We start from the raw sequence: 22224 nt of genomic DNA, 5'->3' as shown, positions 1-22224 counted from the left end.
ATACTTTATTTGGTATATTTTTTTCATCCTATATACAACTAATACAAGCATTAGTTATACACCATATTTGGTATTATCCTATGTATAGCTAATGCATAGCAAATTATGGTATTAGCAATACCAAGGTTATTAATACATACATAAACTTACTTAAAGACATAATTGCCCCTCAAATCTCTCAAAACCTATTCCAAATGATTTCCGCCATATTTTGTATATTTTTATATTGTTACATTTTAATTAATTTTTTCGCTTTAGCATTCTACTATAATAAAAAAAAAATCATAGTACTTAATACTAAATTTGATTTTGAATTCGTTCAAAGTATAAACTGAAGTTTTCTTTATTTATTAAAATTCTACCTTTTTTGGTTAATAATAGATATTTTTTACTATATGTCATAGCAATTAAATATTTTTTCTTTATTAACTTTAATATTTCTATTAGTTTTCTCTTTTAATTTTGTTCTCCTGTAAAAAAAAGTTGGCTTTAAAGAGAGTAAAGAATGTGGAGGGTAATAAAACTATTACAATCAAAATGGTGTACGTGTTGAAGAATGTGGAGGGTATTTTTGAAAACAACTATTTTTTTTAGAAATTAAGTAACGCTTTAATATACCAAACTAAACAGTGGATAAGAAATAATTTTATCATAACTAATGCGAGCATAACTAATCTCAACATTACTAATACCAACATTACTAATACACTCTATTCAACATTGTTCTTATATCTCCTACCAAACGGCCCTTAAAGATTATCGCTATTATAAGACTGCATGCAATAGATTCAATGAGATTCAATCCTTCCCCAATCCTATGTAAAGGAAAAATTTAATGCACCAAGTTGCCTTTTTTATCAGTAATTTCTAGACTAGAGATTATTTTGGGTTAAATGGTGAGTGTCTAATAGCATGTTTGGCCAAACTTCTAAAATCTGTTTATTTTGAGAAGAGCTTTTTCAAAAGTGCTTTTCAAAAAAGTACTTTTGGTGAGAATCGATTTGTATTTGACTAATTAATTTAAAAAATACTTTTGAGCAGTAATTAATGTTTGACCAAGTTTTTGAAAACTAGTTCTAAGTGTATTTTACTCAAAAGTGCTTCTCAAAAAAATACTTTTGGAGAGGCTACATTTTTCTGCTTTTCAAAAGTTGCTTGTGCTTCTTCTCAAAAGCATTTTTTTCCTTCTAAAAGTTTGGCCAAACACCTCAATTACTTTTGGCCCAAAAAAAAGACTTTTAGCCAAAAAAAAAAAAAAGGCCAAATAGGCTATAAGACCAAGTTGTGACTATCATACCGAACTACCTCCTGCCCTAACGGGCTCATTCAAAGATTGCACACAGTAATAGTATTTGATTAAGGTTTTTAAATGTATATAGAAAATACTGTACAAATATTTCATATAATTTAAATATCTATACTGTTATAAGAAAAAATAAATTATGGTGGATGTCTACTCTTCCTCCATGATCTTCTCAAATACTTAATGACATATTCAATGACATATTTTTATGCTTAATGACATATTCAATGATATATTTTTCTTCACTTTTCATGCATATATAAAGACCTTATAATAGATAGGAAAATACACACAATTGAAGAAGAAAATTTCTTTCTTCTCTCTATCTCCATTTCTTGTTCATGTTTTACTAAATTGCTTTTATTTCATAACATATCATGTTCATGTTTTACTAAGTTGCTTTTATTTTATAACACGTTATCAGCACGATTTGCTATTTTATCTACACTTCCTACAAGAGCTAACAGAATTGTAGACTTAGCTTCGTTGAGGTCTTGAATTTTGTTAGTGTGTTATATAGAGTTCATCCTTCAATAGTTTTCATGTTTTGAAACTTTTCTTATATCACACTTATATGGCCATCAAACAATAAGAATTGCCCTCTACTGATCATTCTAAGCATACAAACAAGGTATGCACATTTCTAATAAATAAGTCAGATGAGGTATGTACACCTAGTATAAATTATAATTATGGCTTATAATTAGTATGCTCCTTCTGTCATGTTCTCACCTTTAACTCCCGTTTTAGTTACTTGGTGATATATGATGGTGGAAAGATCAACATACCAAGTAATTTTTCTAGAATTAATACTTTTCATTTGGACAATATTAGTTGATTGGCTAGCTATATTTACTACAAAATCATGCTTGTGTTTTAAAACTAACTCATGAAAGTGTGTTAGGTTGTCGCTTACGTGATGATATCCTCGTAAGAATTTAAATGTATTTTCTATAATTTTATATAGTTTAGATAAATTGATCCTCTCTAAAAGATTTTGTTAAGTTAGGCACCTATTTAACATAAAAACTATAGCTTTCATTGTTTGGGTGGTTTCTCTGCAGAAAGTATTGGATTACTTTATTTCACCAAACTTATTAAACACAACGATCAAAATGCAACACATGTAATTTGGTTTCTATTTGAGCTAATATCATCTCGCGGAATTATTCATATGGTAATTAAATACATGTGCTTCACACTTGTAATATGAGGTTGTATTTATTCTTTCACCAACTAATTTTATAGGTTTCTTTTAGTATGCGAAATATTTGAGCATATCACATGTACGCAACCCATTCATACTTTCATATCTTTGCATTAACTTTATGTGCAGTGTTTAGTAAAAAAAAAAAAAAAATTAATTGTATCTAGTGAAATAAAGAACTGGAAAGGCATGTCTTTATTTGCTACATCTCTTATATGACAAAGATAATATTCTAACGTATATATATGTTCTGACCTTTTACATAATATGATAGATAATTATTAAGGTAATTTAGTAATAATAGTTTTACCATAACATGATGTATTTCATTGAAAGCAAAATTGGCATATATCCTAACTAGCATTTTTGTTGCAGAGAAACTATTTCAAGATTGAAATAGTTATATATGTCTTCTTGAAAGTTAATTTACTTATGCCTATAATTATGAAGTAATAATATTTTAAAGGCTCGAGTGCGAGTCCTAGTGAATTTTGGCCTATTATGCCAAAGATTGAGGGTAAGGCGATGGGTTCAAGTCCCAACGCACTATGTTGATGAAAAAATATTGGATTCAAGTTCCAACGCATTATGGCCTAACATGCCTTTATATGGGTAAGACATTGGGTTTGAGTCCTAATGCACCATATTGATAATAATAATAACTAAAGAAAAAATAATGTAATTTTCATGAAAAAGCATGAAGCTTGTCCCATTTGATTTGCTCCATTTTTGAAGTGAATGTGATAGCAGTGCATGATAAGTCTAAATAAAGACAAGTGGTTGACCAATGAATGTGGGCGTGCGAAAGGCCAAAATAATAATAGTCATCACTATGATAATTATAAAAAGGGAGAAATTCTTTGAACAGAATATGACTTGTGATAAACATTGAGATTGCATACTCATTCCTGAAAGTGAATGTGAATATATATATATATATATATATATTGAGATTGCATACTCATTCCTGAAAGTGAATGTGAAAATATATATATATGATAAAGATTATGCATAATAATGTATTTGTGCATAGTTGGATAAATACTACAACTCACCTCTAAGGGAGGTTTGAGACAAAGAAAGATAATGAATATTATTATATAGTTACATGAATATATCATTGGTCGCATGCATGCGATGCGCCAAAAAATATTTTGTCATACCTTATGAAAGTTATAAAAGCAAAATTAAAGCAAGAAATTATTTTGCTTGTGATGATTTTGAACATGACAATTATTATGATATGATTCTCTTTGTGAAGGAGACATTCATTATATGGATGGTATGACAAAAGATCTTGTAGTACAAAAGCAGTTAAGAGCTCTGAAAGAACTAATTTGTTACTATCCGAATGAATGAAATTGTTCATAACATTAATATTGTAGTAAGTCTCAAAAGAAATATTTTGATTTATAAATATATTATCCAAAGTGGTTGGCATATTGAGACTATAAATGAAAAGAAGATTGAATATCTTTATATTACTATAATTATACTGGGTAAATATGAAAGGTTACCTGATTTTTCTTCTATTTGTACTACACAAATATAAGCATGATGATGCAATCACAAGCCACAAGTAAACTAGAGGTTTACTGAAACAAATATTAGTTGGCATGACCGGTTGACCATCTCGGTTCAATTATGATGCAGAAAAAAAATAATTAAGAATTACATTGGCATATATTGAAGAAATATAAGATTCTTCAAGAATTCTCTAGTGCTGCTTATTTTCATAATATACCAGTTAAGGTTGGGATTGAATCCCTTGATTTCTGGAATGAATAAAAGTTGATAAATATATGGGCCCAGTCACCTTCCATGTGGATGGTCACATGTGCATTTGTTATCAACTTGTAGTTTGGCTTTTGCAAGATTGATTGCTCAAATTATTAGAACACAGTTCCAGAATACAAATTATGATGATTTATCTTGATAATACTGGTTTAAATCCAAGTTGATTTAGCAGAAATTGTATGCCTCCAATTATATCTAAACCATTTGTTATGAGAACAAAATTGCCAAAATAAAATTTGGTATGTGATGTATTATTTAATATACAACAGCACTTGTACGCATCTAGCCAAGTTATGATAAGTTCTCCCTATCACAATCGGTTCAGGGTCAGGAACCAAATAATTTCCATCTAGAAATATGAATGTGCTATATGATTTAATTGTTCCACCACAATACACAAAGATGGATCCCCAAATAAGACTAGGGATATGTGTTGGTGATCCCAACAATAGGGGAGAAAATGGGCAGCTGAAAAAGTAATGTATGTAATGAATTATTATGAGTACATCGAGATCCTCGTACGAGAAAATGTGAATTTGAAGTTCAAGTGATAATTCATTTGCAAAATATTGCCAGGCGTATTTGCTGACCCAAAGCTAAATGTCATATTCAGCTGCTAATGCTCCAAATAAAATAAAGTTCATAATGAATAGAGTCCATGGCATGCATAAAGCATAATAGACTAATCGGTTCCAAAGATAAAACTCCTTGAAGAAGGAGATGAGCAAATGTTCAAGATGGTCATAATAAGGAGGCAAGTGCTCTAGAAGAGCACCACGACATAACACTTTATAAGACCTCATGGGAGAGGCTCAGGTACCTGAAAATAATAAGATAAAGAGATCTCAATAAGTTATGTCTTTATTGGGTAATAGTAGAACCGATATAAAACGATCGTCGACGATATTGTTAATATAATGTAGCGCTCAATATTATTAATATTGACGAGGATCTTGAGCTCAAATCTGTCATAAAATTTGGACAGATAATTGATTGGCCAAATAAAAAATACGCAATAAAAATTGATTTTATATGAAAAATATGAAGTTGGACGGATAGTCCCAACACCTGAAAGTATAAAGCCAGTGAAGGTATAAATATGTTCTTGTGCAAAAAAAAAGGTCAAGTCGATAGACATAAAGACGACTTGTGTCACAAGAATATTCGTAAATATCCTGGCATTGATTATATAGAGACATGTTCTCCTGTGGTGGATGTCGCTGTTTCAGGTTTTAATCTAGCAATACAAGAAAAACGTGATATGCATATAATGGAAATGATTGAAGGATTTAAATTGTTCTGAAGAATATTAAGGTTTCCAAGAAATTTATTAAATAAAGCTTCAAAAATCCTTATACGGATTGAAATAATCAGGGCGCATGTGGTATAATCGCCTGAGTGAGTACTTGTTGAAAGAAGGGTACCAGAATGATTCAATTTGTCCTTGTGTTTTTGAAAAAAGATCTGGATCTAAATTTGTTATAATCACCGTGTATGTTGATGATTTAAAAATCATTGGAACTCCTAGGGAGCTTCTTAAAGTAGTAGACTATTTAAAGAAAGAATTTGAAATGAAAGATCTTGGAAAGACAAAATTTTGTCTTGGCCTACAAATTGAGTATATGAAAGATGACATTTTTGTCCATCAATCAGCATACACTAAAATGATTTTAAAGTGATTTTATATGAATAAAGCACATCCATTCCGACCTCATGAAAATAATGAAGAGCTTCTTGGTCCCGACGTACCATATCTTAGTGCAATTGGTGCACTAATGTATCTTTCTAACATTACAAGGTCTGACATAACTTTTTCAGTTAATGTCTTAACAAGATATAGCTCTGCTCCTACAAAGAGACATTGGAATGGAATCAAACATATATTGTGATATCTAAAAGGGACTACCGATATGGGATTATTTTATGGCAATGATTGCAGTCCTGATCTTGTTGGTTATGCCGATGCTGGGTATTTATATGACCCATAAAAGGTTCGATCTCAAACAGCCTATGTGTTTACATATGGAGGCACTGTCATATCTTGGCGATCGACTAAGCAATCAATCGTGACTATTTTATCTAATCATGCTGAGATAATTGCTATTCATGAAGCAAGTCGAGAATGTGTATGGTTGAGGTCTATAATACTCCTTATTCGAGACATATGTGGTTTGAAGTGTGACAAACTACCCACAATTTTGTATGAAAACAATGCAGCATGCATAACCCAGTTGAAGGGAGGATTCATAAAAGGGGATAGAACAAAGCACATTTCACCAAAGTTATTTTTCACACATGATCTTCAAAAGAATGGTGATATCAATGTGCAACAGATCCGTTCAAGTGATAATATGGCTGATTTATTCACCAAATCTCTACCGACGTCAACCTTCAAGAAACTAGTATACAAGATTGGGATGCGAAAGCTCAAGGATGTGAATTGATGCTCTCATCAGAGGGAGTTAATACGCGTTGTACTCTTTTTCCCTTACAAGGTTTTGTCCCACTGAATTTTTCTTGCAAGGTTTTTTTAACGAGGCAACCAAAAGGCGTATTTCTAAACATGTGTACTCTTTTTCCTTCACTAGGATTTTTTTCCCATAGGGTTTTTTCCTAATAAGGTTTTAACGAGGCACATTATATATGGACATCCAAGGGGAAGTGTTATAAGAAAAATCAAATTATGGTGGATGTCTACTCTTCCTCCATGATCTTCTCAAATGCTTAATGACATATTCAATGACATATTTTTATACTTAATGACATATTCAATGATATATTTTTCTTCACTTTTCATGCCTATATAAAGGTCTTGTAATAGATAGAAAAATACACACAATTGAACAAGAAAATCTCTTTCTTCTCTCTATCTCCATTTCTTATTCATGTTTTACTAAATTGATTTTATTTCATAACAACATGTCATGTTCATATTTTACTAAATTGCTTTTATTTTATAACATATACATATTAAAAATACCATTTATGTACAATTGAAAATTAGTCCGAATTAATCTAGTGAAAAAATGGAAAATCACGGTAATTACGGAGTAACTGATATTCTTGGTCTACCAGTTAACTAATTCCCTTTAATTTTAACAGGGAGTGACATACACAACTCACACGTGGAACTTCTCCGCGTTAGCCACATGAAAGTTTCTTGTATGATACGTGGCAGCCTCATCAATCTTACCGTCATGACTATTGAATATGTTAGCTACTCACAAATATGCAGATTGATAATAAGCTTAGCTATAGCTCCGAACTATTTAGCAAAGAATTGTACGAAGTTAAAGGGTATAATTGGGGTGTAGAAGTTAAAAGGTTGAAGGAGAGGGATGTCGGGGGCACAAGGAGCACAGCCAAAGGGATCTCTAACACCAACCACATATGAATCAGTTGATCAGAAAGAGGAGGACAAGCCCAAAATGGAACTCCATTCCCGTGAAGATGAGCGCGGAATTCAAATTGATAAAATCCAAGACAAGGTGAAAGATGCCGCCGGCTTAGGCGGTCCTGTTTTTGGTGCTGGCAAGGAAGAGAACAAACATGACTTGGGCGTTACCGGCACCGGCTAGTGATACTAATTTAGAATATATATGAAGTCTAGTTTTGTCAGTTGTATTAATACAAGTTCTTTTGGTAGTGGTCTTACTGTCTCCTACTATGTTCATCTCTTTGGGGCTTGAAATAATCCAAAGTTGTTAAAGAATGACATGAGTATGACGCTTGCCTTAAAATGTACTTTGTGTTGAAGAATAAACTTCTTCCCATGATTAATATGAATGATGTCTGATTAAGCAATGAGCCTATGCATCTTCCACGTAAATTAAGACTCTGTTTGGAAAGTCACCCGCTAATTTGAATTACAGCTTAATAATTACACAATATAATAATTACGATGATTTATTCGTTTGTCATAACGTAATTACAGTATAATTACAAGCGTCTTGTTTGGTTGCACAACTATAATTATATAGTAAATTAAATTTTAAATAAAGTAATTATTAAAATTTAAAAATTAATATAATAAATATATGCCTATAAATATTTTTTTATAAGTAGAAATGATATTAGATTTTGATATTTAAGATGCATATTTTTTCTTGAATATATCAGTAATCATATATTTATAACTAATATTATAAAAATAATTGATATATATTTTTAAAATTAATAATATTTAATTTAACTAATTATATAAACTAAAAGTATACGTTTCGTAAAGAACATCATGTATGTTTGATAAAGTAAATTAATATTTATAAATATAATGTCATAACATTAGTTAAATATTTGACAAAATTAATCTATCAATTCTAACTAAAAAATGAACAACATGCAATATAAAATAATAAGTCAATACTATTAAAATAAGTAAATTGGAACCATAAAAATAACACAATTTTAAAATCCAAAAAAAAAAAAATAACACATATTTTCTAACATAATAAAAATATGTTCCAATACAATTTAAGATTAAGAAACATAATAAGTTTATAACCTCATTCAAAAATAAAATTTTACTTTAATAACATCACCTAATATATGTCAAGTTTGTTAATGACTCATTATTTCTAATATTAGAAGGTCTAGTTTCAAAAACTAGAATAATAACACAGTTACGCAATAAGAAATAAAATATACGAGCAATTACGTGGATTCGCATGAAGTAAAAGATAAATAATGTACGAAAAAATTATATTATAATATTAAAAAATAAAAATAAAAAGGAAATTTAAATTATGGAAATAAAAAGTTATAAAAAAATAAAAATAAAAACGAAAAAGGAAAGAAATTAAAAAGTAATCTTGTAATTACATAGTGTAATTATCATTAATTCTCACCTCCCCTTGAGAATTGGAGAGTGTAATTACACCCCTCTAATTACACTCAATTTTATGTTGACCAAGTAATTACTCGGCCAGACAAACATGTCAACTGTGTAATTATATCCAATTACACCCAAATCGAATTCCGAGATGACCTTCCAAACAGGATCTAAAGGTGCATGTAATTGCGCCTTGTGGAGTAAATCGTGGGATTTCTCGATATGGCGAGACAACCGAAAAATCTACATTTAATTGAGAGTTTAGACTCAATTTAACAACACTAGCAAACAATAAAACCTTTGATTTTCTGAAGCAGAAAGGAGAATGATAACATGAACACATCAACCATAATATATAACATTGATGGAGAATAATAAGAAATTAATTATAAACAGCTGAAAACGAGAGGAACATTTCTTAGATTTTGGGTCGAAAGTAATGGCCGTTTGAGTTAGAACTTGGGCTACTGACACCTAGAGATTTTGTGTTTGAAATCTCTTGCAGCCCAATCTTATATTCCCCATCCACTTGGATGGCAATTTTTCAACTGATATATGATTCAATTGTCGTTAGTTTAATCCTAAAGAAGTTTCATATTGCAATTTAAGTTAGCGTACAAAAATTCAAGGTGTCTTTCTATATCTTAAATTTTAAATGACCGCACTTATTTTAAACATTCAAGCAAATCCCTCCTCTATTTAGTCATTTCAGTCCATTGAGATGTAGGATGATGATCGTCTATCACCGTTAGGTTGTCATATCATGCTCTTTTGTCATTGAAATATCAAATGGTATTAGGCGAGGCTGCTAAGCCTTTTGTAGAAAAAAAAAGATCATGTTTTGGTACTGCAAAATATTAACTCTCGTGATATATTCAGCTATATTGACTATTGTTTTAGGAAAACAGATTGTTAATGTGATTAAGTCTTTAAAATTGTGTCTTGTCTTGTTCTCTAGGAAAAAGGACAAAACATTGGTTTTCATATTTTTATCTTGGCTAGTCTTTATGGAGCAAAATATTTCACTTTTCGCTTCAAGGAATTCAAATAAAGTCAACTCCAGGTAACCTTTTTCCTCGTTGAAGCCAAGCTAGCGGTTGTCACACCCATTTTCTATATAAATTTTACTTAAGTTACTTTCATTAATTTCATTTGCTTTTGTCAAACTGGATAACACACTTTGCCACTGGACAATGAATTAAGAAATTTCCAAGCCGGACCAGTCTGTTTCTTGGATTCCTTGCTATTATTAGTGTTGCTTCGTGTATTGCACTGAAAAATAAAGCAACCTTCTTTTTTAGGAATCATTAGTTCCTGCACCAGAAAATTCTCACTCTGACCCTGAATTATAACATAACGTCAGATTCCTTTTCAATAGCCGTTGCTAATCATTATACATGCTAACACAAAATAGCAGTGAAACATATATGTACTCGAAGCCAAATGATGATTGTTATGGGAATGCACTCAATAATGCTTAAAAACTAACCTCATAATGTCAAAGTTATACCATTATCTAAACTACTAATACAAGTCTTAAAGTGAAAAAAAAATGAACTCTCAATTAAAATCATTTAAATTAATAACATGAACATATACAAGGACAAAAGAACACATCAAAGTTCTTTGAATCTTTGGTGGTTCGTTACTATACAATACATAGTTTAACAACTGGCCTCTAGAAATCTGCCTGAAAGTTCTAAGTGTGAATTTCAATCTGTATAAATACGTACTAAAGAATACAATATCTCACCTAGGACCAGATAGCTCCATGGCTTGTACAAGCAACAAAGAATCATCTGTGAGATCTGAAAATCTCTCAGACGAAGACAGCTCTTTCGTTTTGTATTTGTTACTGCCGTCAAATTTCTGGGATGCTTCCCACCTCTCTGCAAGTCCATCACCCTCAAGCATTCGAACAATTTCAGACATTTTTGGTCTGTGGCCTGGAAGATATTGAGTGCAGAGCAGAGCAACTTGAACCATTTCCTCTAGCTCAATCCGATCATAGTTGCTTTTCAACTCTTTATCAACCAGGATATCAAGTTTCTTCTCTTGGTGAATTTTCTTAACCTGATACATACAACACAAGGTTATATTGGGGGAATGACATTCTAAAAGAAAAGAAGGAAACGCAATATTTCGAGTGCGAAACTATAATAGTTTTGACACGAACCAAAAGTCTTCTTATAAAACATTTCTATGGCTATAAGAGCATGTCATTAAGGGTAAGAAAAGTTTAAAGTTAACCAGTTTCCAAATACAGAAAAGTGTCATTCTTTTTGGGACAGATTAAAAAGGAAATAGTGTCATATTAAATCGAATGGATGGTTAGATGCTTAATTGAGGCTAGACAAATTGACACTCACCCAATCAAGCATTGCTCCCTTCTGGTTAGCTGCTTTTCCAAATTCTATAGCTCTCATTCCTGTGATCAGTTCAAGAAGAAGGATTCCAAATCCAAACACATCAGTTTTCTCAGATGATTGGCCTGTTGAAAGGTATTCTGGCGCTATATGCCCCACCGTTCCACGAACAGCGGTTGTGACATGGGTATCCTGGTGATCCAAAAGCTTTGCCAGCCCAAAGTCTCCCACAACCGCCTCACAATAGTCATCGAGCAAGATATTTGCTGCCTTAACATCCCTATGAATTATCTTTGGATCACATTGTTCATGAAGATACAACAGTCCTCGAGCAGCTCCTAGAGCTATTCGCTTCCTTGTTCCCCAGTCCAACACCGGTTTTACTATAGAGAGTAACACGGATTATTTCAGCACAAGACAAATACGAAATCTGAAATGCCACTTGCAATAAATATGTATCGTTACCTCTGAGACGAAAAGCTACACTACCATTAGACATATAGGGGTAAACCAAAAGCTTCTCGTTCGGTGTCATGCAAAATCCGTAGAGCCTGAGGAGGTTACGGTGCACCGCTAAGCTTATCATTTCAACTTCTGTCTGAAATTGTTTCTCGCCACCAATTGCATTGCCATCATTTAGCCTCTTTACAGCCACAGGAGTCCCATCTGGCAAATGACCTTTATAAACTTTTCCAAAACCACCTTTTCCCAAAATGTTTTTGCTGCTGAAGTTGTTGGTTGCAATCTGGAGATCCTTGAATTGAAATCTTCTCAAATTTCCGAGGGAAACTTCTTCATGATGCCGATCTAAAATTTTTAGATAATAGAAATGATGATGAACCTGTGAGCATAACTTTCATAAGGACATTGAGTTGAAGTTCTATAACAAATTGACCAACCTTTGACATCAAAAAAGGCCTGTTGATTATGTCTATGCCTTGACCATAGAAATAGTCCAATTCCAAGAACGAGCAAAGAGATGCAACCAAGGCTTGAGCCAAACACAAGGGCAATTTTATGACTTTTTTGCTTCCCAGAAGGCAGAGCTGAATAACACGGAGCAAACAATGAGAATAAACAGAAGAATGCAAGAACTCTTGAAATTACAGGCTGAAGAAAATGGCTAGATTTGGGGGGAAAATGGCATTCTATATAATGCGTACTTTCTGAACTGTTCAATGTCATTGACATAGGCAGCAGCTGCGTTCCGTAGCAATCTGGCTCAGATCCTGTCGCACAGATCAATGGATTTCCAACAATGCTACAATGATGAACATAAATGATTTCAATATTCCAGCTTTTTATTAAACAAAAATTGATGACATGTAAGTAACTGATCTCTGAATAAAATGTTAATTAGCTTACTCGAATTTCTTAGAAGGAAACCTAGGCACTGGTCCGCTCAAGTTATTATAGGACAAGTCCCTGTATCCAAAAAATTGAATAACAAAATCAATCCAAATTATTGAAGCTATTTACATTACAATAAGAAAAACAATAAAGAGAGATAAGAAAAAGACAAGTAGTAGTAGGGATTTACACAAGAGTGAGCTGTGACATGTTAGTCAATGAGACTGGAATTTCTCCTGATAGACTGTTATTGTTGAGCCTCCTAAAGCAGTTAATAAAAGGAATCCAAGATTAAAAATTCAGGAAGATGAATGAACAACAATGCAAAGTGTCAAAGCATAAAAAATGAAGTTTTCTCTCTTTTCAAGACTTTAGATACTTACATGTACTTGAGGCTATTCAAGTGTCCCAAAGAGGGAGGAATATCACCAGTGAAGAAATTATCTGAAAGATCAAGAGTCTGAAGCTTGAAAAGCTTTCCAACCTCTTTTGGAATTGGTCCTGTTATATTGTTATTTTGCAGCAATCTGTCAAAACATAGTTATTCATCACTTAAAAGTAACATTAAAATAATCAAGAAAGCTCGAAATTACTGATTTTAATACTCACATAATCTGAAGATTAGTTAAATTGCCAATGCTTGGAGAAAGACTACCAGATAGATTTTGGCTGGGAGACCCTCTGCATAAAACACCCTATTAACTTTGAATTATGGAACATAGATATCTTCTCAACCTTTGAATTCCAAAGAAACAGAAAAAGAAAAAACAGAAAGCATTAATCTTTCACTTACAGGCCAATAACAAAACTCTCAGCAGAGCAAGTAACCATAGCCCAACTACATGGATCAACTGAGGTACCATCCCAATTATCAAGAACTCCATGAGGATCTTTCAAAGCAGCTTTTATTGCCATTAAAGCTTGCACTGAACATAATAAGAACAACCCAAGATGAAACTTTTTCATTGTATCAAGTTTTTAAGGCTAAGTATTATACATTCTGCAGAATATTTTTCAATAGGAACACTAATTACCTTCAAAGTTGACACCTTTAGGAGAAAGCAACCCTGTTGCAGTGTTCCAAAGGGCCAAGAATGTCACAAACAAGAATGCAGCATTTAACTCACTTATCCTTTCCATTAAATGTTCAATTCACAGAGAGCAAGAAAGAAACAGAAACTCAATAATCAGGCCTTGTTGAATTAACTGAAGCTATACAGAAAGACAAACCCTGTATTGGATTTTCCTCTAGGGGGGTAATCTAATAGTAATAGTACTAGTCCTTAGATATTGAGAACAAAACTATAGCTTTTGTATACCAGAAAATCATTTTACTACTGTCTTGTCAGTCCTCACAAAAAAGCAGTCTTTGTAAAAAGGAAAACTTAGCATGCCTGTCACTGGGACAGAGCCCCCTTGTAAGGAAATGAATATTTTAATAGCCTAAACTTTAATAAAGCAGAATATTATTACCATTAGGCTAATATTTTTTTAAGTTTGAGATATGGAAATCTACTGATATCTTAATCAGACACTTTGTCTTGAAATATAGACAGTGAAATGACAAGTTTTTAATGGCCTCTTCTTTAAGCTTAAATCAAAATCATTCTTGTAAAGACAAATAAACAAAAGTATTAGTGAAAAGGGTATGTATAATAAGACCAAATATTTCTCGTGGGTGAGTCATTCACTAGCTAACTTATGGCTTAGAAATTTGTAACTTTTGTCATTATTATGGGAGCTTTATTATGTGGGATAATATTTTTAGAAAAATATAGGGAACAAACATTTGGTATGTGTAAGAGTGCAAGTATTGGCTTATGGGAGTTGGATTTGCAAGGGAATCCAACATTCCCTGAGTTTGGCCATACAACAAAATCCCAAAACTTTATCTTATTTTATAAATTATAGTTTTAATTAACAACCTAAGAATGTGGGAATCTCAAGAAATTTAGGCTCGAGATTGATAATAGTTTTGGTGACCAGTGGCATGGGCCATGGTCCAAAGACCACGCCCATGATAAGAGGCATCTTTGTTGGCCGTCAGATCACTTTTTTATTTCGCGTCAAAAACTATTTACGTTCGATATTCGTAAAAGTATATAAAATTTGTATAATTTTTGTATATAACATACAAAATATATATATATAAAAAATATATATAATTTTGTCTATTATTTTGAGAGTAACTATACAATGTCAATTTTCCTTTTTTAATTCTTTGCATTTTTACCCACATAACTTTTTTTTTACCTTTTTATCTTTTGGATAATTATGATGTTTGGTCATGTTGTACACACTTTAATTATTCTATCGTTTATTTATCTCTCACCAACACAGGAAACATAGGCGGCCGAAGGGTAAGGCTGGTGAAGTCATTGCCTCAGCCCCCAATTACTAAAGGCCCCAAAAACTATTATACTCTATTATTATATATAATATATAATTTTAATAATAATTATTTAAAAAATATTTCAAAGTTTAATGAGTATATTTTAATTTGGTTGAGGTTGCATAGATGAGTGAGTCAATAACGGTAATTTATTTTCTCTCATTATCTAGGTATATTTAACTTCATCAATTCTAATTTTTCATCATCTATGTACATTCATTTTCTTTTATGTTTACTAACGCTTGACTTTCTAATTTTGGACTAAGTTTTTTCAAATTAGCTATTTTCTTTTGTCATATTTAATTGTTCCATAGATCAAAAGACTAAGTTCTTTTGTTTTTCATTATTGTGTGAAATTTATCAAATATGTTTAAGAGGCCTCTAATATAATTTGGCTATAGGCCATCAACATCGTCGAGCTGCTTCTGACAGGGATCGAATAAATTTGTTGGTCAAAAAACTTAAATAAAGAAAAAGAAATCACTTAGCAATTTTTATAAACTCTAACATATCATGATTTTTATCCACTTCATTGCCGACTTGGTCTTAGCTTAAAAAATCACCCACTTCAATATATTTGACTACCTTTTGGATCGAGTGTGTGGCCAAGATAGGAATCATGTATGTACTTTAATTGATTCCACCAGCTATTACCACACTATATGTTGTTAAACATGATTTCACACGCTTAGCACTAAGCTTCATGAGATAGTCATTCCAAAGAAACTTATCTAGAAAAAAGTAGTACTACTACTACTTTATAAAGCTAAAGCTGCCCATCCTCCATCCTTTCATGCTCCCTTTAACATCATGGGGAGGAATTTCAATTTGTTGTGGGTGGACAATATCATTCCATCTCTCCTTTTCTTGTTTCCCCCTTAATCGTTTCTTTTCATTTAAATAAAAAGTAAACTAATTATGATTGAAAATTAATCTTAATTAGGTGGCCTTTTCCACAGACATAACAAATAAACATAGAGTTGGATAATACTTGTATTTCACATCTTAACTCAAAACGCAACGTTTAAATATTAGAAACAAAGGGAAGTGCACTGGGAGTCTCTACACTTTTCGTGGCATCTGACGTGTTCGTTTTGTATATAGCTGCTTGTACCCATTGCTTCGTTAAATGGACCGTTCCAAGACCAGTCAAAATTTCAGGACTAAAGAGCAAGGAGCAAGGGACACTACCGAGTACTGAGGGTAAAACATAGTTCAATCTTTCTTTCACATTTTTTTTTCTCGCTCGGTGTCTGATACCAGCATTGGAGCCCGACTATATTCGAATTCACACCGCATAGGGCCACATTCGGGAAAGCGCTCCCTAGCAATGATTTTTCCATACCCAAGGTCGAACCTGAGACCTCTGGCTAAGGAAATATCAGTCTCATCCACTGCACCACATTTTTTGATGGTCTTCCTTTCACATTTTATATGAACGTTTAGCTTGAGACGGAGCTAACAAAATAATTTGATTTAGGTATTATATTTGCTGAAGTAAAATAAAATATAAAGTTAACACAAAAATATTGTTTAATAGATAAAATAAATAGATTTGAATTTTGAAAGTTGTGGAATGGTGTCAAATGTTGTTTCGTCCTAGTTAAAGAGAGTCATATATATAGGACACATGGAATATTCAACATCAAAACTCTAAAATAAAAGAAGTAGAAAATTAAATCCTTGTTATAAAATAAAGAATATAAATTAAAGACAAGTATACAGAGAAACTGATATATAATTCAAACTTCAAACTTACGTACATAATGACCTAAAAACTCCTTTATTTATATAGAATAAAGGAAGCTACTGTGTAAGCTGCTTGTAAGCTCCTACTGCAAGCTGCTGTGTAAGTTGCTTGTAAGCTGCTATTGTAAGCTATTGTGTAAGCTGCTACTGCAAGCTGCTGTGTAAGCTGCTTGTAAGTTGCTTGTAAGCTACTACTGTACCAGATATAGATAATCTTCTACCGGGAGTAATGTTTATCCATAACGGAGTACCAAAATGATAAGCTTCTTCAGGAGGCTTATTTCCAATAGCGTACTAAATAGATAAACATATTTACAGTAGAGTCTCATATGGATAAACTTCTTCAGGAAGCTTATTTACAATGGAGTACTAAATGAACATCCATAATATAATATATTTATAACACTTCCCCTTGGATGTTCATTAAAAGATAATGTGCCTCATTAAAACCTTACTAGGAAAACTCCGTGGGAAAAAAATTCCTAGTGAAGGAAAAAAAATACACATATTTAGTAATACGCATTGCTAGTTGCCTCATTAAAAACCTTATAAGGAAAACCCTATGAGAAAACACCTTAGTAAGGAAAAAAAGAGTATATCGCGTATTTTACTCCCCTCATGAAAATCTTGTTTTAAATATTTGAGTCTCCGCATTCCAATCTTGTAAACCATATTCTCAAAAGTTGAAGTTCGCAAAGATTTAGTGAATAAATCTGCCGGATTGTCACTTGAACAGATTTGTTGCACATCAATGTCACAATTTTTCTGAAGATCGTGTGTGTAGCATAATTTTGGTGAGATGTGCTTCGTTCTAACTCCTTTTATAAATCCTCCCTTCAATTGGGCTATGCATGCAACATTGTCTTCGTATAAAATTGTGGATCTTTTATCACATTCCAACCCATATTTTTCTTGAGTAAAATGAATCACTGATCTCAACCATACGCATTCCCTACTTGCTTAATGAATAGCTATTATCTCAGCATGATTTGAAGAAGTAACAACAATAGATTGCTTTGTGGAGCGTCATGATATGACAGTACCTCCACATGTAAACACGTACCCGATTTGAGATCGAGCTTTGTGGGGATCAGATAAATAATTTGTATCTGCATAACCAATAAGATCTACACTACCTTTGTTAGCATAAAACAAACTCATATCAAGAGTTGTCTTTAAATATCACAAAATATGCTTACTCCCATTCCAATGTCTCTTTGTAGGAGAAGAGTTATATATTGCTAGTAAATTAACAGAAAATGCTATGTCAGGCTTTGTAGCATTAGCAAGATACATAAGTGCACCAATTGCACTGAGATATAGTATTTCGGGACCAAGGAGTTCCTCTTCCTTTTCTGGAGGTCGGAACGGGTCCTTATTCACTTCAAGTGATTGAACAACCATTGGTGTACTCAATGGGTGCATTTTGTCCATGTAAAAGTATTTTAAGACCCTCTCTGTATAGGCAGGTTGATGGATAAAGATCTCGTCTGCTAAATATTCAATTTGCAGACTAAGACAAAATTTTATCTTTCCAAGATCTTTCATTTCAAATTCTTTCTTAAGATATTCAATTGCCTTTTGGAGCTCTTCTGGAGTTCTAACAAGATTTATATCATCAACAAAAATAAAAAATATATCAAATTCGGATGCCATTTTCTTTATAAAAATATATGGACAAATAATATCATTTATATAACCCTCTTTCAGAAAATATTCACTGGGGCGATTATACCACATGCGCCTAGATTGTTTTAAACCGTACAAAGATTTTTGTAATCTGATTGAGTATATTTCCCGAGATTTTGAATATGCTTCATGCATTTAAAATCCTTCAGGGATTTTATGTAAATTTCACTATCAAGTGACCCCGTACAGATAAGCTATAACTACATCCATTAGATGTATTTCAAGCCTTTCACGTAAGGCTAAACTGATGAGATTTCGAAATGTTATGGAATCCATAACGGGTGAATATATTTCTTCATAATCGACTCTAGATTGTTGTGAGAATCCTTGTGCGACAAGGCGAGCCTTGTATCTTTCAACTTTATTTTTTTCATTCCTTTTTCGCACAAAAAGCCATTTATGACCAACTATTTTTATACTAGCAGGTGTTTGGACTACTGGTCCAAAGACCTCTCTTTTAACAAGTGCGTTCAATTCTGATTGAATTGTCTCTTGCCATTTTAGCCAATCAGATCTTTGTTGACATTCTTCGACAAATCGGGGTTCAAAATCCTCACTATCTTCCATAATGTTAAGTGCAACATTATATGCAAAAATATTGTCCACCACTATTTCAGATCGATTTAAATTAATCCTATCACGATTAGAACTTATTAAAAATTCCTCGCTCACTTGAGTCTTGGGTTCATTGATTTCTTCAGAAATCTTAGAACTAATCAGATCTTGGGTATCTTCAGGAGATTCCTTCAGAGTATCGTTATCATTTGTCGATTTTCTTTTTCGAGAATTTCGATCCTTAAAACCCAAAGGCCTACCACTCTTCAGGCCTGCTTTAGGTTCACTAGCTCTCATGCTAGTAGATGGTCCTGCTGGGACATCAATTCGGATAAGCATGTTCTCTGCAGGGATATGTAACTTAGTTATCCTATTCCAATCAGTAAATGCGTCTCGCATTTGATTTGCTATATTTTATAATGGATGATCTTCTGTACCTCCTGATTATATATAGGGGTACGTGGATCAAAATGAGATAACGATGAAACTTTTCCCACAATTTCTCTTTTGATTTCCTTTATATCTCCCCCTAATTGTGGAAAATTTATTTCATCAAACTGACAATCTGCAAATCGAGCAGTAAATAAATCTTCCGTCAATGGTTCAAGATAGCGATTAATAGAGGGTGATTCAAACCCAACATATATTCCTAATCGTATATGTGGGCCCATCTTAATGCATTGTGGTGGTGCTACTGGCACATATACAGCACATCCAAAAATTCATAGATGGCAATATCTGGTTCATGACCAAAAACTAATTATAACGAAGAATATTTATTATAATATATCGGTCTGAGACAGATAAGTGATGCTGCATGCAAGATAGCATGGCCCCAAACAGTGGTGGACAATTTTGTTTTCATAAGTAGTGGTCTTGCTATCAATTGCAGGCGTTTAATAAATGACTCTGTGAGGCCATTTTGAGTATGAACATAAGCTACAGGATGTTCAACTTTTATCCCAACTGATAGACAATAATCATCAAAAGCTTAAGATGAGAATTCTCCAGCATTATCAAGGCGAATAGCCTTTATGGGATAAATTGGGAATTGTGACCGTAATAGAATTATTTGGGCTAATAGCTTTGCAAACGCAGGTTGCGAGATGATAGTAAGCACACATGAGACCATTTTGAAGATGCATCTATTAGGATCATAAAATATCTAAACAGCCCACTTGGTGGGTAAATAGGTCTACATATATCTCCATGTATGCGTTCTAAAAAGGTAGGGGATTAAATGCCAACCTTCATTGGTGATAGTCTAGTGATCATTTTGCTTTGATAACAAGCATCACGAGAAAATTCATTATTTGTAAGATTCTTCAAGTTCTTTAATGGATGCCCACTCGAATTTTCAGTAATTTGTCTCATCATTATTGATCCAGGATGGCCCAAACGGCCATGCCAAAGCACGAAAATATTTGAATTAGTAAACTTCTGATTTACGATAGAGTGTGCTTCAACTGTACTAATCTTTTAATAATATAAGCCAGAAGATAATGTTGGTAATTTTTCTACAATGGACTTCTAGCCAGAAACATTCTTTGTAATACAGAGATATTCCATATTCATTTCATCAGTCGTCTCAACATTATACCTATTTCGGCAGATATCTATAAAACTCAACAAGTTTCTTCGGGACTTAGAGGAGAATAATGCATTGTCTATAATAAGTTTTGTTCCCTTAGACAGAAATATAGTGGCTCTTCGAGAGCCTTCAATTAAACTTATATTACTAGAAATTGTTGAAGCATTTGCTTTTTCCTTATGCAAATAAGAAACGTATTTCTGATATTTGAATATGGCATGAGTTGTTCCAATATTAATTACACAAATATCTTCATGATTGGTCTTTGATCCAAACATAATTTGAGGATTATCCATATTCTTCAAAATAACATAAACAAAATAAGTATGATAGTAAACATCATTATCAAAGCATAACTTTTATTTACAACAATTACATAACCATACTATCTACTACAAACAATAAAAATTAAAATATTTACATCTCTACATATTCATCACCGATCACATGACTTGTTTTTCCTTGCGGGAGTGCAAAGTAATCAGCTACTAACCAAATGCATGAAGTCTAAATTATCTCGAGAAATAAAATTTGTGTCGCCATTTTTCTGTCTTCTTCAGGGAGGCTTGATAAAGCTCAACCAGGTGTTTGGCGTACGACAGGTACGTGATCAGTACCATTTTCATCCACATCTATAACATGCATTTTATGGCTTTGCTGCTTGCACCGCTTCATGCTTTTGTTCCTTCATTTTTTACTGTTGGTGGTGAGGAGGGTTCTTTGGTATATTATTAATACCATGATTAGAGTTTCTTCCTCGACCATGACCATGACCACGACTGGGGACACGTCATCTTCCACGCTTTGCTTGGTGGAAGTTCGTCTTATTCACATCAGGGAATGGACAAGAACCAGTAGGTCGGCTTTCATGATTTTTCATTAATAGCCCATTATGTTGCTCGACTACAAGAAGATGTGAGATAAGCTCAAAATACTTTTTGAATCCCATCTCTCGATATTGTTGATGTAGGAGCATATTCGAGGCATGAAAAGTGGTGAACGTTTTCTCCAACATATCATGATCAGTAATATTATCACCACATAGTTTCAATTGGAAAATAATTCTAAACATAGCAGAATTATACTCACCGATAGATTTAAAATTTTGTAGTCTTAGATGAGTCCAATCATAGCGTGCCTGTGGAAGAACGGCCATCTTCAGGTGGTCATATCTATCTTTCAAATTATTCCATAGTATAACTCGATCTTTAATAGTGAGATATTCCATTTTCAAGTCTTCATCAAGGTGATGGCGTAGAAATATCATTGCTTTGGCACGGTCTTGGTTTGATGCTTGATTTTTGTCCTTGATGGTGTCTGCCAGACCCATCGCATCAAGATGAATTTCAGCATCAAGTACCGAAGACATGTAGCTTTTGCCCGATATATCTAGG

At 32.8% G+C, this 22224-nt stretch overlaps 2 protein-coding genes across 3 annotated transcripts; one reads left to right on the top strand and one right to left on the bottom strand.

Moving 5' to 3' along the window:
* Positions 1-7545: 7545 nt before the first annotated feature.
* LOC104120517 (uncharacterized) lies at positions 7546-8019 on the top strand. Its single transcript, XM_009632287.4, has one exon. It carries the CDS (start codon positions 7646-7648, stop codon positions 7883-7885), a length of 240 nt encoding a protein of 79 aa, XP_009630582.1. The 5' UTR covers positions 7546-7645; the 3' UTR covers positions 7886-8019.
* Positions 8020-10680: 2661 nt separating this feature from the next.
* LOC104120516 (protein NSP-INTERACTING KINASE 1) lies at positions 10681-14160 on the bottom strand. Of its 2 annotated transcripts, none has more exons than XM_009632286.4 (11): positions 13889-14160; positions 13648-13780; positions 13464-13535; positions 13238-13381; positions 13045-13116; positions 12870-12929; positions 12668-12765; positions 12404-12550; positions 11970-12311; positions 11508-11887; positions 10681-11211 (listed from the first exon to the last, which is right to left on the bottom strand). In XM_009632286.4, exons 1-11 carry the CDS (start codon positions 13992-13994, stop codon positions 10888-10890), a joined length of 1878 nt encoding a protein of 625 aa, XP_009630581.1. In that variant the 5' UTR covers positions 13995-14160; the 3' UTR covers positions 10681-10887. The 2 variants fall into 2 exon arrangements, with proteins under 2 accessions (XP_009630581.1, XP_018621834.1); XM_018766318.3 differs by having other exon boundaries at positions 12677-12765.
* Between the last annotated feature and the right edge of the window lie 8064 nt (positions 14161-22224).

Source organism: Nicotiana tomentosiformis, chromosome 2, assembly GCF_000390325.3.
Source record: "Nicotiana tomentosiformis chromosome 2, ASM39032v3, whole genome shotgun sequence".
NCBI lineage: Eukaryota > Viridiplantae > Streptophyta > Magnoliopsida > Solanales > Solanaceae > Nicotiana > Nicotiana tomentosiformis.
The sequence above is the reverse complement of the archived record's forward strand: the minus strand, read 5'-3'. Positions and strand labels throughout refer to the sequence as shown.

Coding starts and splice junctions, on each gene's coding strand:
- LOC104120516 (XM_009632286.4), bottom strand. CDS start 13,994: ATGGAAAGGATAAGTGAGTTAAATGCTGCATTCTTGTTTGTGACATTC. Junction 13,117..13,237: donor TTGAATAGCCTCAAGTACAT/GTAAGTATCTAA, acceptor TAACTGCTTTAG/GAGGCTCAACAATAACAGTC. Junction 11,212..11,507: donor AGGGAGCAATGCTTGATTGG/GTGAGTGTCAAT, acceptor TGTATGTATCAG/GTTAAGAAAATTCACCAAGA.
- LOC104120517 (XM_009632287.4), top strand. CDS start 7,646: ATGTCGGGGGCACAAGGAGCACAGCCAAAGGGATCTCTAACACCAACC.